The sequence below is a fragment of the Rhinolophus ferrumequinum genome, chromosome 3 (genome assembly GCF_004115265.2).
Source record: "Rhinolophus ferrumequinum isolate MPI-CBG mRhiFer1 chromosome 3, mRhiFer1_v1.p, whole genome shotgun sequence".
NCBI classification, from domain to species: Eukaryota; Metazoa; Chordata; class Mammalia; order Chiroptera; family Rhinolophidae; genus Rhinolophus; species Rhinolophus ferrumequinum.
In genome coordinates this window covers 150487-165445 of record NC_046286.1, presented here as the reverse complement: position 1 = coordinate 165445, position 14959 = coordinate 150487, and the positions used below count along the sequence as shown (strand labels likewise).

General features: G+C 36.9%; 1 protein-coding gene across 1 annotated transcript; it reads left to right on the top strand.

Moving 5' to 3' along the window:
* The first annotated feature begins 1422 nt into the window (after positions 1-1422).
* LOC117020392 (SCAN domain-containing protein 3-like) lies at positions 1423-14588 on the top strand. The gene is given in 5 exon segments (XM_033102847.1): positions 1423-1882; positions 8023-8170; positions 10043-11532; positions 12643-14387; positions 14389-14588. Coding segments are annotated over 5 exon segments (3972 nt in total). The 5' UTR covers positions 1423-1456; the 3' UTR covers positions 14552-14588.
* Positions 14589-14959: the final 371 nt, after the last annotated feature.

Here is a 14959-nt window from a genome sequence, read left to right as displayed (position 1 = left end):
AAAGTAGGAGGGAAGAGAATAGGGAAGTGGAGCCATAAAGCAATTCAACAGATATTCTTTGGGTATCTATTATTTATTGAGTGTTCTTAACAAGGCTGTGGGGGGGGGGGGCACGCTGCGATGGGCAGGAGGAAGAGGAATCAAGTCTGGCACTTGCAATGATTTCTGCACTTTCAGACCTTTGGCAGAATCCTTGCCTGGCAGAGCACGCTCTGCGTGAAGGAGCAGGAGCCCGTTGGCAATTTTCTGGTTGTTCTACTCTGTAAGTGACTCGTTAGGCTGTGAAGACATGTCCAGATTTTGCTTGTTATTAAGTTATTTTGGGGCCTATTTCCCACAACTGTGTACAGTCGTAGCTCACAGAACCAAAAGTAGCAAAAATAGCTACTACTGGATTAGGGGGAAACTTCTTTTCTATGGGTCTTGGTTTTCCCATTTATAAAATGGAATGATAGGAATAAATCTTACAGTTTTTTCACATCTGACTTACGGTGACTGGCAAAGGAGAGGATGGCGCAAAACTCATTAGGAAAGGTAGGAATGAAGCCTACAAATTCACTTACTTAGGATGCCCTTCTAGATTTGTTTTCAGGACGCAGCACTGAGCACCGCTGGTCTGAGTGCGGACAGCGGTTTATCGCCGTGGCAGGAAAGCCCAGGGCAGCCTCTACACTAGCACTGCTCACACCGTGGCTCTCACGATTGGGTAAGTCGGGAGTTAAGCGTTTACAGAGAACTTGCCTCCCGCGTTCCCAGCCCGCGTTGCCACGACCACTGAGATGATTGCACCACCAGGAATCCTAGAGCGGACCGGAAGTTAGCGTGGCGCCCCCGGCCGGCGGGAGCATCTGTGGCCTGAGGTGGAGACTTGGAGGGGCTGCCACCCCCGCCTGGGAAGGCTGTCCGGCGCCCACTTGTCCGGCTTTGCGCCGGGGGGTCTGAGCTCCTCAGAGGCGGAAGCTGCGCCCGAGGGACGTGGAGGTCTGCGCGGAGACCGAGCGGGCCCTCGGAGCGGACGGCTTGTGGCGCGGCACGAGCGCCTCTCCCTCTCCTGGGCCTGGCTGACGGGGGCGCCGAGCGACCTCTCTGGTTTCGCGCCCAGGCTCGTTTATTCAGGCTGAATTTAGGCCCGAAGTATTCTTAATAACCTCGTGTTCTGACTTGCAGGTAACCTGCCACTCAGTTTGTAAATCTGAAGCTTTTACTGAGTGCTTCTGTGCCGCTTCTGGTCTTGTCAGAGGACGAGCTTCACTTTAAATGGAATTGCTCAAGTAACTTCCCTGTGTTGTCACATAAACGACTTTTTTTTAAAACCGCCTCTGTGATTTTTCCGCGTTCACAGTGTTTTCTCATATCGAAAACTTTCTGACCACGGGTTGGGTGGGAACCTCAAGTAAGGTTACCCATCTGCCTAGACCCAAATTGGAGAGAACCTTCTGAGCTGTCCAAATTCAGGATGGCGGCACCCTCCAGGGCCCTCCCAGCCTTGGCTGGCCAGGCTTCAGAGGAACAAGGGGAGATTATCAAAGTAAAGGTTAAAGAAGAAGACCGTGTTTGGGATCAGGAATCCTGCTTACAGAAGGATTTGCCTCACACCGGGGAACTCGCTCGTCAGCGTCAGCGCTTCAGGCAGTTCTGCTCTCAGGAGACACCTGGACCCAGGGAGGCTCTGAACCAACTGCAGGATCAATGCCGGCAGTGGCTGAGCCCAGAGATACACACCAAGGAGCAGATCTTGAAACTGTTGGTGCTGGAGCAGTTTCTGACCATTCTGCCTGAGGAACTCCAGGTTTGGGTCCAGGAGCATAATCCTGAGAGTGGAGAGGAGGTAGTGACTGTGCTGGAGGATTTGGAGAGGGAGCTTGATGAACTTAGACAGCAGGTGAGAAATTGGAAGTGCCGTCTTGTATGGAAAATTTGGGTGCCTGAGTCCAAGGTGGAGTAGGTGAGATTAACGTCACAGTGATGGCTTCAAATTCTGGTTTGGGGCATTATTATTTGATCACTGTTATAGATGAATAGATTCATGTTTATGGGATAACAGTTTTCATGTAAGTGATAGCTGATCCAAATAAGTAGATGACTTAACCAAATGAAAAACCTCGATCTATTGCTTACCACTAGGAAATATATTTTATTTAGGGTCTGTGAGATTAAATTAGCGGTCTCTCCTTATGATGCCCATTACTTTTATCATATATGAAAACAAATCAGTATCAGGATATAAGGAATGCTTCTAGGATATTGCCAAACACTCTTACATTTCTTTGTATAATACTATGTTGTCATGCGGGGTGTCGTGCGGGGCGGCCTGCGGGGTGTCAGGCGGGGTATCCTGCCGACTACGCCAAGTGTCACGCAGGGTGTCCGGTGGGGTCTCTGGTCCCGCTCCCCACATAAGAACGCAGGATATGGCTAGGCCAAAAAGGAACACCCACGGAGCCATAGGTAGGGAAGTCATACCACTATGGTCTCACTGGGTTTACACGACGTGCGACCTGCTGTCCGCTTTGCTGCCAACCGACCGACTCTCCTCCACTCTCCTTCAGTCTCCTCCTCTGTCCTCCTCTCTCCTCCTCTCTCCTCAACTTCCCTCCATAGCCACAGCAGTTATATTAGTGGCCAATGGCTCAATGGCTACAGCTGACGGCCAACCAGCCACAGCTGATGGCCATTTACTACCCGAGCCAGCACCTTTCCACATGAGGCCGAGAGCCTGGAAACTGCTTTCTGGGGCTCTGTCCCCACATATGTATACATTTATCTGAACTCTTTGAATATGAATGTTTCATGTATACAACCTGACCTGTTAAAACACATTTTTCTGGAATGCAAAATCTTTCATATAATACTGGTAAATAGGGAAATGAGTAAATATAATGCTGAAATTGTGCTGGCTTATACATGAGTTTCCCCAGCAAGTTGTTGGGCTACCAAGTAAAAGCAGCTGAATGCAACGTATCTGATTATAGGTCAATGCAGCAAATTTTGAAGACATACAGTACTGTACATAATGCCATTCACCTCCACATTCTTCCTTTTGTCTCTTTTGGCCACAGTCTCTGTTTTGGAAGTACTTATTTCCATGGTTCCCTCTCATCTTTGTGCACTGTTTGCTAAACTTTTTTGTATTCCAGAAAATGAGCAAGCAAAAGATTTGCAAGTGCCACAGAAGCATGCTGGTGATAAAATTTCTGCTAGTGAGAATAAAGAAAGTAAAGCTTTAACAACTGAAGAAAACCTCAAAAATGTAAAACATTTTGAAAGAAATGAAAGAATCTGTGACATTGGTTGTGCAACCAGCATGAAAGAGTCAATGCTGCGCACAATTAGGGACAATGCTGAGAAAATAAAAGAAAGCTATCTTAGCTGTAATAGCTGCTAGTGCTACAAAATCTGTTAGAGCAAGGCATAAGGAAACAGAAGAAATGTAACATTTGTAAGGTGTGTGGGTTGAATACCAAACAAAGATGCAATTGGGCAACTTTTCTCAAAATTAAAGAGAAAGTCTTAGCATTATATGAAGACTTAAAAAAAAAAAAAGCTGAAAATCCTGCAGGAGTGCCTTCATTTAGTGCAAGTAGTGGCTGGTTTAGTGGCTTTAAGAACCCCTGTGCTTTTCATAATGTTAAGCTCTCTGGTGAAGCTGTGAGTGCAGATGAAGAAGCTGCAAAGACATTTCCCCCATTGTCAAGAAATTTGATTGATGAAGAAGGCCATACCCTGGATCAAATTTTTAATTTTGATGAAACCAGTCTTTTTTGGTAGCAAATGCCCTCAAGAACCTGTATCTTGTAAAAGGAAACACAAGCGCCAGGATTTAAGGTTACAAAAGATTAACTGACTGTGATGCTAGGTGCAAATGCCAGGGGAGGCTTAAAACCTGTTGTGACTTATCACTCTGCCAACCCACAAGCTTTGAAGGAATTGTAAAAACGAGGTATAGGTCTAGAAAGAGAGGCTGATGACAGAGCAGATATTTATTGATTTTCTAGGGGATGTTTTTGTAGATGAATTTTAAAGATACTGCAAGAGGAAAAATTTGCCTTTCAAAATTCTTGTAATTCTCAGTAATATACCAACAGTTGCTGAGCTCTCTTCAAATATTAAAGTTTTCTTTTTACCTCCTAATACAACTTCTTTACCCTAGCCCCGTGATCAGGGTGTGATTGCTGCCTTTAAAATTTATTATTTAGGAAGAACATTCAAGATGTTTCTTTCATCGACGGGATGAAAATTCACATACAGTTTTTTGAATTCCAGAATCAAGTGAGTAACATTAAACTTGCAATTGACATTATTGTAGAGGCCTGGAATGATGTCACAAAACCTGCTTGCATGGGGTGTGCTGTAAAGTTGTCTCTGACTTAATTCATGATTCTAAAGGCTTTCAGCCTTCAAAACAGCTCCCCCAAATCAAAGCAGGCTGTACTGATTGCTCTTGCAAAGGAGGTTGGACTTGAAATTGAGAGTGAAGATATTGAGAAGCTGCTGCAATCTCCTGCTATAGCCTTTAGTTGCTGAGGCCCAAATGGAAGGTGTGGAAGAAGATGGTGTAGTTCAACAGGCTGCTCCACAAGAGCTTTTCACTTCTCGGCTATCTTTTGCTTTAAGTATAAGAGTAAAATGCAGACTATATGAATATAGGCAAGACTTCTTTGAAAATATATTTTGATTTTTTGATATCATATAAATGTTTTAAGTATTTAAAAAACACTTAAACTCAAAATGATTAAACACAGAAACAAATGAACTCAATTGTATATCAAATAAACACAGAGGGAAAAAATAATTCAAGTGACTTGAACACAGTATTCTGACTATATACTGTCAGAATACTGGGATAGACAATAGGATACTGTCTATGGACATATAAAGCTGCAACAATATTTGAATTTTACTAAGTATGTATGTTGGAAGTGTTCTATAATGCAAAGCATTGTAATCCTGTAACTTTTGTGTTTATTGTAGGTTAAGCAAATGGGTATATACCAAGGGTACAAAAAAGATGTATACACATGACTTGTATTCATCTTTTGTTATCAGTATATATTGAGTATTACAATTTTAATATAGTGTTTTCCTTTCTTAAAATGTGTGTAGGCACCCTCTGTATACATTGTTTTGAACTGTTTTTTTCACTGTTGGAGAAAGGGAGATGTTTATATGGAATATGGAAAGGTGAGGAAAATTCTATATTGTTGATATTGAATTCATGATATTTTATAAAATGCATTTACCAGCTCTATCCATGAAAGGGCCTAGAGGCAATGATGCCTCATTAACAGTGAGCCTACTCAATCTTTGTTATAAAAGATTTGTTATAAAAGGAGTCAAGATTTCTTGGGAAAAGGAGTTGAAACTACGTTTGAGACAGAGAACATACAGTGTGGTCCTTGTAACTGTTTATTATTCTGGAAAGCATGGATGTGCTAAAAAAAAAAAAAAACTAGTGAGGTCATGTCAGAAGGATGCAGGAACCAAATCAGAGGTCTCCCACAGGCCAAATTTAAGACAGTTTGAGCATCAAAGGGAATAAGGATGGAATGGGTTATGAAATAAGTCAATAGTGATACTCAAAAAGAGAGACAGACAGATGAAGAAGGGACAGAAAGCTCTTGCTATTTAATAAATGTATAAGTATAAAAGTAGGAAGTCATCATTTTGCAACTTACAGTATAAAATTTGATTCAAGCAAAAATCATCAATAAATGCTAAAATCATTGGGGAATAGGATATTTTACATAGTTCCAAATTATTACTCAATAGCTGACATTAATTATAGTGGGAAAATATTTCAAATAGATCTGGGGGTCACTGCCTTAACTAAGTGATCAAATTTAGCATTATCAACAATGAAATAACTTGATAGCAGGTACCCTGTGATGTGACATAATAAATATGCATCACTTATGTAGTATTCTTCCAAAAACGTTTAACCAAATCTATTTGTGAAGAAACAATCAGATAAGTACCTAATGTGGGATATTCTATAAGACAACTAGCTCTTATTTTTCAATATTTAATATCAAAAGGCAGGGAATTATTTTAGATTAAAAGATGCAAAAGAGGTATAATAACCAAAAACAATGAATAAATAATGATTGGATCATGACTTAGAAAAAATGTATTTGGGGGACAATTGGGGAAATTTGATTATAAACAATACACTAGATGATTAGTATAAGGATAGGATAATTTCCTTTTCAGTCAACACAGTTATCCAACTTAACTGGCTTTTATTTTTCCATTCACAACACACTGTGCTAATATTTTCCGCATTTGTCTAAAACAATTGTCAGATTCCTTCCTGCCTGAAACAGCTCATTAGTCCCTAATTAGATAATCTGCATATCCCCCACCCCAAGTATTTATTTTTAATTTCTCACACTAAAACTCATTTACATGTAATTGACCTTGTAAAGATCAGATGCTATTGATGCAGAATAGTCTGCAAATAAGATATGTAACTTTTTACAATAAAAAGTTGCTATGAATTTTCTCCCACAGTTTTAATATTTTATATTAATAAAGTAGTTCACCAGTAGCATACATCAGTTTTATATATCAACATAAGCAAAATGACAAATATGCTTGCATTTACACATTTGTAACTTGTAGTTAGCATTCTAAACCCTATATAGAAAATATTTATCTCTGAGAAGAGTATTTCCCACCAAGTTAACTTACTCAAATTAAGGTAACCCCTTTTCCTAGTTTCCTTTCTTGGCTGGATTTGTATTTACAAACAAGGAATCAGCGGCATTACAAGAGTCTTAATGTCTCAACTTTCCAGATGGAAAATGTGTTTTCTTTCTGCTGGGACAAGTGTCCTCAGGATTCAGTGATTGGTTTGACCCTAAGTTTGATTTCATCTGAATCTCATGGCTAGTATTAGTTTGATTACTGATATGATTGCAAAAGAATAGGTCCATTACATGTGTGATTCACAGACACAGCCTGTGCCCAATGCTAAATGTCCAACCTAAGACAGAATATTCTTTTACTAGTCATATTATCCTAGCAGCCAAATTAAAATACAGTAAACAAATATTAACATGATGCTAGCAGGAAAAACAGATCTATTTTATTTCTATGGTAGAAACAGTGCTCCATGCAATCGTATTTAAAATAATTTTTTAATACGTTGAAATAAAATTTCAACACTTCCTCCTAACACCCCAATACACTGAAAAGCTCCACAATTTTGAGAAATGGAATGTCTGCAAACTTAGTGCATCATTTAAAATCTGTATGAAAACAAAACAAAAAAACAGACAATTTTTTTTTAATTAAAGTGTATTGGGGTGACAATTGTTAGTAAAATTACATAGATTTCAGGTGTACAATTCTGTATCACATCATCTATAAATCCCATTGTGTGTTCACCACCCAGAGTCAGTTCTCCTTCCATCACCATATATTTGATCCCGTTTACCTTCATCTACCACCCCACTCCCCGTTTACCCTCTGGTAACTACTAAACTATTGAAAACAGACAATTTCTGGCAACCTACATACATATAGTAAAAAATAATTACCTTAAGTGCAGGGAGAAATTTGTTTCTAGGTATTTGAAATGAGGTTAATATTTTCAATTGAGTGAAAAAATAATTCAAAAGTTAATTTATTGCATTTAACTATCTTCCATTTGATTGTACCTGAGCATCCTTTATAATAAACCAGTAACTGTAAAAAACAAACAAACAAAAATTTACAATTTTCTTTCAATTATCATAATTTAGGAAAGATTCCTTTAATGTGTTTCTATTATTAATCCTCAGAACAGAAACCATAGGGATACATATCAACTCCTGTCCAATGGAGATAGCTTCTGTTTATGGCTCTGGCTTTATAAGTCCCAGCGTTTTAAAATTTCTTATTCTATATTGTGCTCTTAAGAATTCAAAGGAGACTTCTTTTCTTCTTACATTCTATTTCAGTAGAAGAATGTTTTGAGATTTAGCTATGGTTTATGAATGATCATTATATGAATTTCAAAATGTATCTCTTTGTCCCCAGGTCCCATAGGGCACATATGGGCAGGAAGTTCCTATGGAAGAAATGATTCCTCTGGATACTACAAAGGAGTCCTTAGGTACTCAGCTCCAGTCTATGGAAGACAGAATGGAATGTGAATCTCCAGGGCCACGTACACTTCAAGACAATGGTGAAGATAATTTAGCCTCTGGAAAGAGGATGAAATTTGGGAGCAGGAGAGGTCTAGTCATTGAAAAGTTTCAAACCTCATTCCATTGCAGCTTCTACTGAATATAACTGAAGGAAAAGTCAGCCAGTGTAGAATAATGTTGTTAAAGGAATTGAATTAAGCAAGCAGGTAATAATGTAAGAAATAGTTGAACACAAGACTTTTTATAGATATTTTGCAATGGAATTAAGTACCTGTAGATAAATCAAAGATACCTCTGTATATAGATGTTGAGCACTTATCCATGTTGCCATAAGTGCCATTTCTATAGTGTTTGCCACAATTTTTGTCATGTATATGTTCTAAGGACTGTTAATAGTGTAGTGGAGGCAGGAGCACAGGCTGACCTGGTTCTGGAGCAGCTATCTTTTCCCAAAAGCTTCAGTATAATTGATACATTGTTTTTCTTATAACCCTATCATCTCCCTATTCCCTGGTTATCCTACACCTATTAACATTGATTCTACTAACTTCTGGAGCTTATATTCGCCTGGTTCTAATTTATGTTGCTCTGTATTCCTTTCATCCTCCAAATTCATCCTTGTTTTACCTTCCTTTTCTGTTCATGGCTCCATAGCATGACACAAAATGGATCAGCGTGGAAAGAAATACTAACCACATAATGGTCTTTTCAGTCACATTTTGAGATAGCACTTACCATGGGTGTTGTCATCTTCATTATAAAGTTAGTCAACACATTTTTATCCAACATTTTTCTTTGTAGAAATGTGTTAGATAATGGAAAAGATAATAGAGAAATAAGTGATCCCCACCTTAGAAACTGACAATCTTGTTAGTTCTGTATATGAAACAGCGAAAGAAGAAAATGTTGCAGTGCTAGTTTGTGTTATGAATAAATGAATAAATTATGTTTTTCAAGAAGGGAGAACTCACTGTGAGCTTAAAATAAATGATCAAGGAAGTCTTATTGGAACAGTTGAGAGTTAAGTGAGGCCAAAACACATTAAATTGAACCTACTTTTGGAAATTATGAACATTTGAGAATGATTTAAATTTACCTCTTCAATATTTGATATGCAGATTGGTATAAACAATGTTGACTTGAGGGAAAGTTTTTTTTTTTTCCAAGACAGTTATAAGACTATCTAGAGGTGATATACTAATTCCAAATTATTATTTTTTATTTTTTTCAAAATAGTTTCCTTAAGACTAGCCAAATTTGAATTATTCTAAATGTTTCTGTTATTATGAATATTCTAAATGTCTATTTTAATATGCTATATTAAGTCAGAAATTTTTCACTACTTCAAGCTCGTCTACAATTCTTTCTTTATTAACATTAGTAATAAGGATATTTAAATTGGGGTTGTAGTTTCACAAGCCCTGGAAGGTAGCTGTTGTAAATATATGATGTTGAAACTTAAGCCTCAAATGTTGCTGTAACAGCTAACCTGACTGACTATAACAAAATGTGGTATAGTCTGGGGCTTTTAAAAATATTTATTGCTGAGGCTTCTCTAGCCAAAAAAAAAAAAAAGTGTAGTTAATAAAAAAAATAACAGCATTAATTTGCTTCCTGTTTTACATAAAATAGGGCTTTACTTTAAGGCTAACCCTGGATACTACTCTGGAAAGCCACATTCTGGCTTTCCACTCTTGACTATACCAGAACTTTTTGTTCCTGGATAGAATTCTTCATTTACCCTCTCTTTAGTCTTCTAAGGCTAGACTCCTTAACCAAAATTTTATCCTCCCCTTTTGTGTGACCATACCCGCTACTTCTAGTCCAAGCTCTAGTGGCTGTTTGGGCAATATATGTATTTTAAATTATATTCCCAAATATTCTAATTGATTTTTGTCTTCATATTTTAGGGTCGTTTTTGTGGCTTTCCATGATGTCTCAAAGCATGGGTGATGATAATCTCAGTAGCTTAGATACTAATGAAGCAGAAATTGAACCAGAAAACATGAGAGAAAAATTCTTCTGAAGCCTAGCAGTGTTACTGGAAAACAAAAGTAATAATACCAAGATATTTTCTAAAGCAAAGTACTGTCAATTAATAAGGGAAGTGAAAGAGGCTAAAGTTAAGGCAAAAAAGGAATCTGTTGATTACCGTCGCTTGGCTAGATTTGATGTGATCCTTGTAAAAGGAAATGAGAAGCTGATTGAGGCTATAAATGGAGAAACAGATAAAATACAGTATTATTTACATAGTGAGGACTTATTTGATATTCTGCATGATACACATCTTAGCATTGGACATGGTGGACGTACCCGTATGGAAAAAGAGTTACAAGCAAAATACAAGAACATCACAAAATAAGTAATAATGTTATACTTGACACTCTGCAAACCATGCCAACAGAAAAATTCAAAACTCAAGAAAATTCTAACATCAAAGCCAATTAAAGAAGTTAACTCAAGATGCCAAGTGGATCTTATAGACATGCAATTGAATCCTGATGGGGAGTTTAAATTTATAATGCATTATCAAGACCTTCGTACAAAGTTGAGTTTTTTGCAATCGTTAAAATCTGAAAGACCTAAGGAAACTGCACATGCTCTTTTAGATATTTTCATAATTATTGGAGCACCCAGTGTCCTACAGTCTGACAATGGGAGGGAATTTTCAAAACAGATTGTCAGTGAACTTAGTAATATTTGGCCAGAATTGAAAATTGTCCATGGGAAGCCTCAGCCCTGTCAAAGCCAAAGTTCTGTAAATCAAATTAATGAGGATATCCAGAGTAGGATTATGTCCTGGATGCAAACTAACAATTCATCACACTGGGCTGAATTTTTGTGGTTCATTCAGATGACCCGAAATCAACCCTATCATAGAGGCATGCAACAGACTCTCTGTGAAGCTACATTTAGCTCTGAAGCTAAACTGGGCCTGTGTCATTCTCAGTTAACTGAAGAATTTGTTGCTGGCCTGAGCAAAGAAAATGAATTAGAACAGGCCAACAAAGAATTAGAAAACAGTCTGCGAGCCCAGTATGAAGAACACATTGAGACCGGAACAGATAGCAGTGATGTAGAAGAGAATCTTTCTACTATTCCTGCAGTGGCCAAAAAAAACTCTCCTGGAAACAGACTAAAATTTTTATCCTGTGTAGTTTGTGAAAAAGAACGTGCAGGTGCCAATAGTTGTATATCATGTGATAGAAATGTCCATGCAATCTGTGGAGTGTCCTGTCAACCTGAAACTGAGAACTATCATCACAGAATAACATGTAGTCTTTGCTATGAGACCACTACAATGAAAAGGAAGCATGATGAGATTCAAAGTTTAACTGTTCAACCTTCCAAAATGCCAAAGCCATCACAGACACCATTTTCATCAGACAAAGGAGATTGGGTAAGTCTATCTACTGTATGTAGATCAACGCAGGGGAAGAGCCTTATTAAACTTTACTATGATCATGATGAATGAGAATTTTTTGATAAATTTATGCTAAATTTAAATGTTATGCTAAAACACAGTTATGACCAACCTGGTTATATTTTCTCCAAAGAAAGACCAATTACTTTTAATGTCCCTCTACTCCTTTTTTCAAATTGGAAGTTATAACTTTGAATGCTGCCTTATTTATTGTTTTGGGGTGGTGAACAGTATCTCTTTTACTCCTTTCTGATGTTGGGCATTTCTTGGGGAAATGAGAAAGCTAGGATTCAAGGGATAAATGGTGTGTATGATGGTATGGTTCTGCAGAGGGATAAATTTGTGAACAGATGAATTTAATGTTACTTTGTTTTAATTGTGTGTGAGTTTGGGGAGGGACATAAGCTAAGAAAGCACATTTCAGATCAAGTAAAGAAATATTTTGGAAGAACGGGATGATAAATTTGGTTGGGACATACGGGTTTGTGTTGGGAAAGAGTTCAGTTTTCAGATTTAAATGGATAGTATTAGATAAGATAAAGAGATTTTAAATCAGTAGGTTTTATAAAGTAGAGTTACTGTGTGTAACTGTTCAGGTTAGAATTTTTAAATACGGAGGTTGCACATGATTTGGGCAAACGGCAGAGGATTATCTTCAGATCAGTGCTTGTCTCTGCAAACTATAACAGTCTACATATATAATGAGGTAAGTGTACAAATTGAGAGTATTTAGAAACCTATAACAATTTGACATTGCTATAACACCCAAGCACATGATTAATGACCTTGTCTTTTTGAACAGAATATAGACCAGTTTGGGTGTTGTTAAACTCTCAAAGTGAATCACAGGTGGTGGGAGTTGCACACTTGTCAAGCACAATAGGTTCACTTTACAATGTGTGATATTTTAGTTTGTCAGCTGTAACTCAAAAATATTATGAAACTCAGATAATAAGCATTTATCTTTATAACTTATTTTTTAAAATCATTTTTATTTTTAATCAAGACTAGTTTCTAAATTGTAGTTTAACATTATCAGATAAAAAAGTAAAATTCATATTATTTATTTTTATTCCTAATTTACAGATGGCGAAACAAGCTTCACTAGACTTTTGTATCAAGAAAAGACATACCTTTTCTGACTACCACAGTCGTAGGAAAAGAAATGAAAACAATGGAAGTCATCCTGAAGAAGTGAAAGCCAAAAGAGTTCATACTAGTTTTACTCGGAAGTATGATCCCTCATATGTTGAGTTTGGTTTTGTAGTCATAATTGATGGGGAAGTGCTAAAATCACAGTGTATTATTTGTGGAGATGTACTGGCTAATGAGGCAATGAAACCATCAAAACTTAAGCGACATTTATATTCAAAACATAAAGAAGTAAGTTCACAACCAAAATAATTCTTTGAAAGAAAGAGTAGTGAATTAAAAAGCCTACCAAAACAGGTATTCAGTGTTTCTCATATAAACATTAGTGCCTTGCGGGCTTCTTATAAAGTAGCACTTCCAGTTGCTAAGTCTAAAACACCATACACAATTGCCGAGACACTTGTGAAAGACTGCGTCAAAGAGGTTTGCTTGGAAATGTTGGGTGAATCTGCAGCAAAGAAGGTAGCTCAAGTACCACTTTCCAATGACACCATAGCTCGACGTATTCAGGAACTGGCTAATGATATGGAAGACCAACTCATACAACAAATAAAACTAGCAAAGTATTTTTCATTGCAACTTGATGAATGCAGAGATATTGCTAACGTGATAATTATTTTAGTATATGTAAGGTTTGAACATGATAATGATATAAAGGAAGAATTCTTTTTTTCAGCCTCTTTGCCAACAAACACAACGAGCTCAGAACTGTATGAAGCTGTGAAAAATTACATTGTCAACAAATGTGGTTTGGAATTTAAATTTTGTATAGGAGTGTGTTCTGATGGTGCAGCTTCAATGACGGGAAGACATTCTGAAGTGGTTACCCAGATTAAGGAACTGGCGCCAGAATGTAAAATAACACATTGTTTTATTCATCGAGAAAGTCTTGCTATGAAAAAAATATCAGCTGAACTAAATAGTATGCTTACTGACATAGTAAAAGTTGTGAATTATGTGAAATCTAATGCATTAAATTCAAGATTATTTTCTTTATTATGTGATAATACGGAAGTTGATCATAAGCAACTGTTATTGCATGCTGAGATACGATGGTTATCACGGGGAAAATTTCTATCAAGAATGTTTGAAATATGAAATGAGCTCTTAGTATTTCTGCAAAGCAAGAAACCAGTTTGGTCCCAACTTTTCAAAGCTGTGAATTGGACAGCCAGACTTGCTTATTTATCTGATATCTTTAGTATTTTTAATGACCTTAATGTTTCAATGCAAGGAAAGAATACAACATGTTTTTCAATGTCAGATAAGATTGAAGGACAAAAACAAAAGTTAGAAGCTTGGAGAAACAGAGTTTCTACAGATTGTTATGATATGTTCCATAATTGAACAACATTTATCAATGAAGTAGGTGATCTTGATATTGCATACCTGAGAAAAGTTATCAACGAACATCTTACAAATTTGTTAGATTGTTTTGAATTGTATTTTCCTTCAAATGAAGATCCACGCATTGGAAATTCATGGATCCAAAATCCATTTCTTTCATCAAAAGATAATTTAAATTTAACTATAACCCTACAGGATAAGTTGTTGAAGCTGGCTACTGATGAAAGATTGAAAATGAATTTTGAAAATACAGCATCACTTGCTTCATTTTGGATAAAAGTTAAAAATGAATATCCTGAGCTTGCTGAGGCTGCTTTAAAATCTCTTCTTCTCCTCAACATACCTCAGTGAGACTGGGTTCTCTACTTTAAGTGTTATTAAAACAAAACATAGAAACAGCTTAAATATACATCATCCTCTGAGAGTAGCATTGTCATCAATCCAACCTAGATTAGACAAATTAACAAACAAGAAGCAAGCTCATTTATCACATTAAAAACTTTAAATATTGATACATAAGATGTTCATACAAAGTATGCATATAGGTGTTATAGAACTATGAAAAGTTATGATTAAAACAGCAATTCTATATATAAATTATATGTACACTTTCAGTTAAGAGAGAATAGTAAAGATATATTTTTCCATTATGTTTGCTATATTTATTAAAATGTAATTTTAAATCTGTTGATTTTACAATGGTCTTGTATTTTATATCTTTTTATTGTATTTCAATAAGATATTAAGATTGTAGGATGCCATCAGGATGGGGGGTGATTTCTTTGAAATGGCAGACTAAATCAGTGAAGGAAAGTGAATTCTAGGGGTAGAATTAGAATTTGAATGCAAGGGAGAGAGGTCAGTAAAATGTTAAGTTTGTTAAGCTGATCCTGGGTTGTTTGAT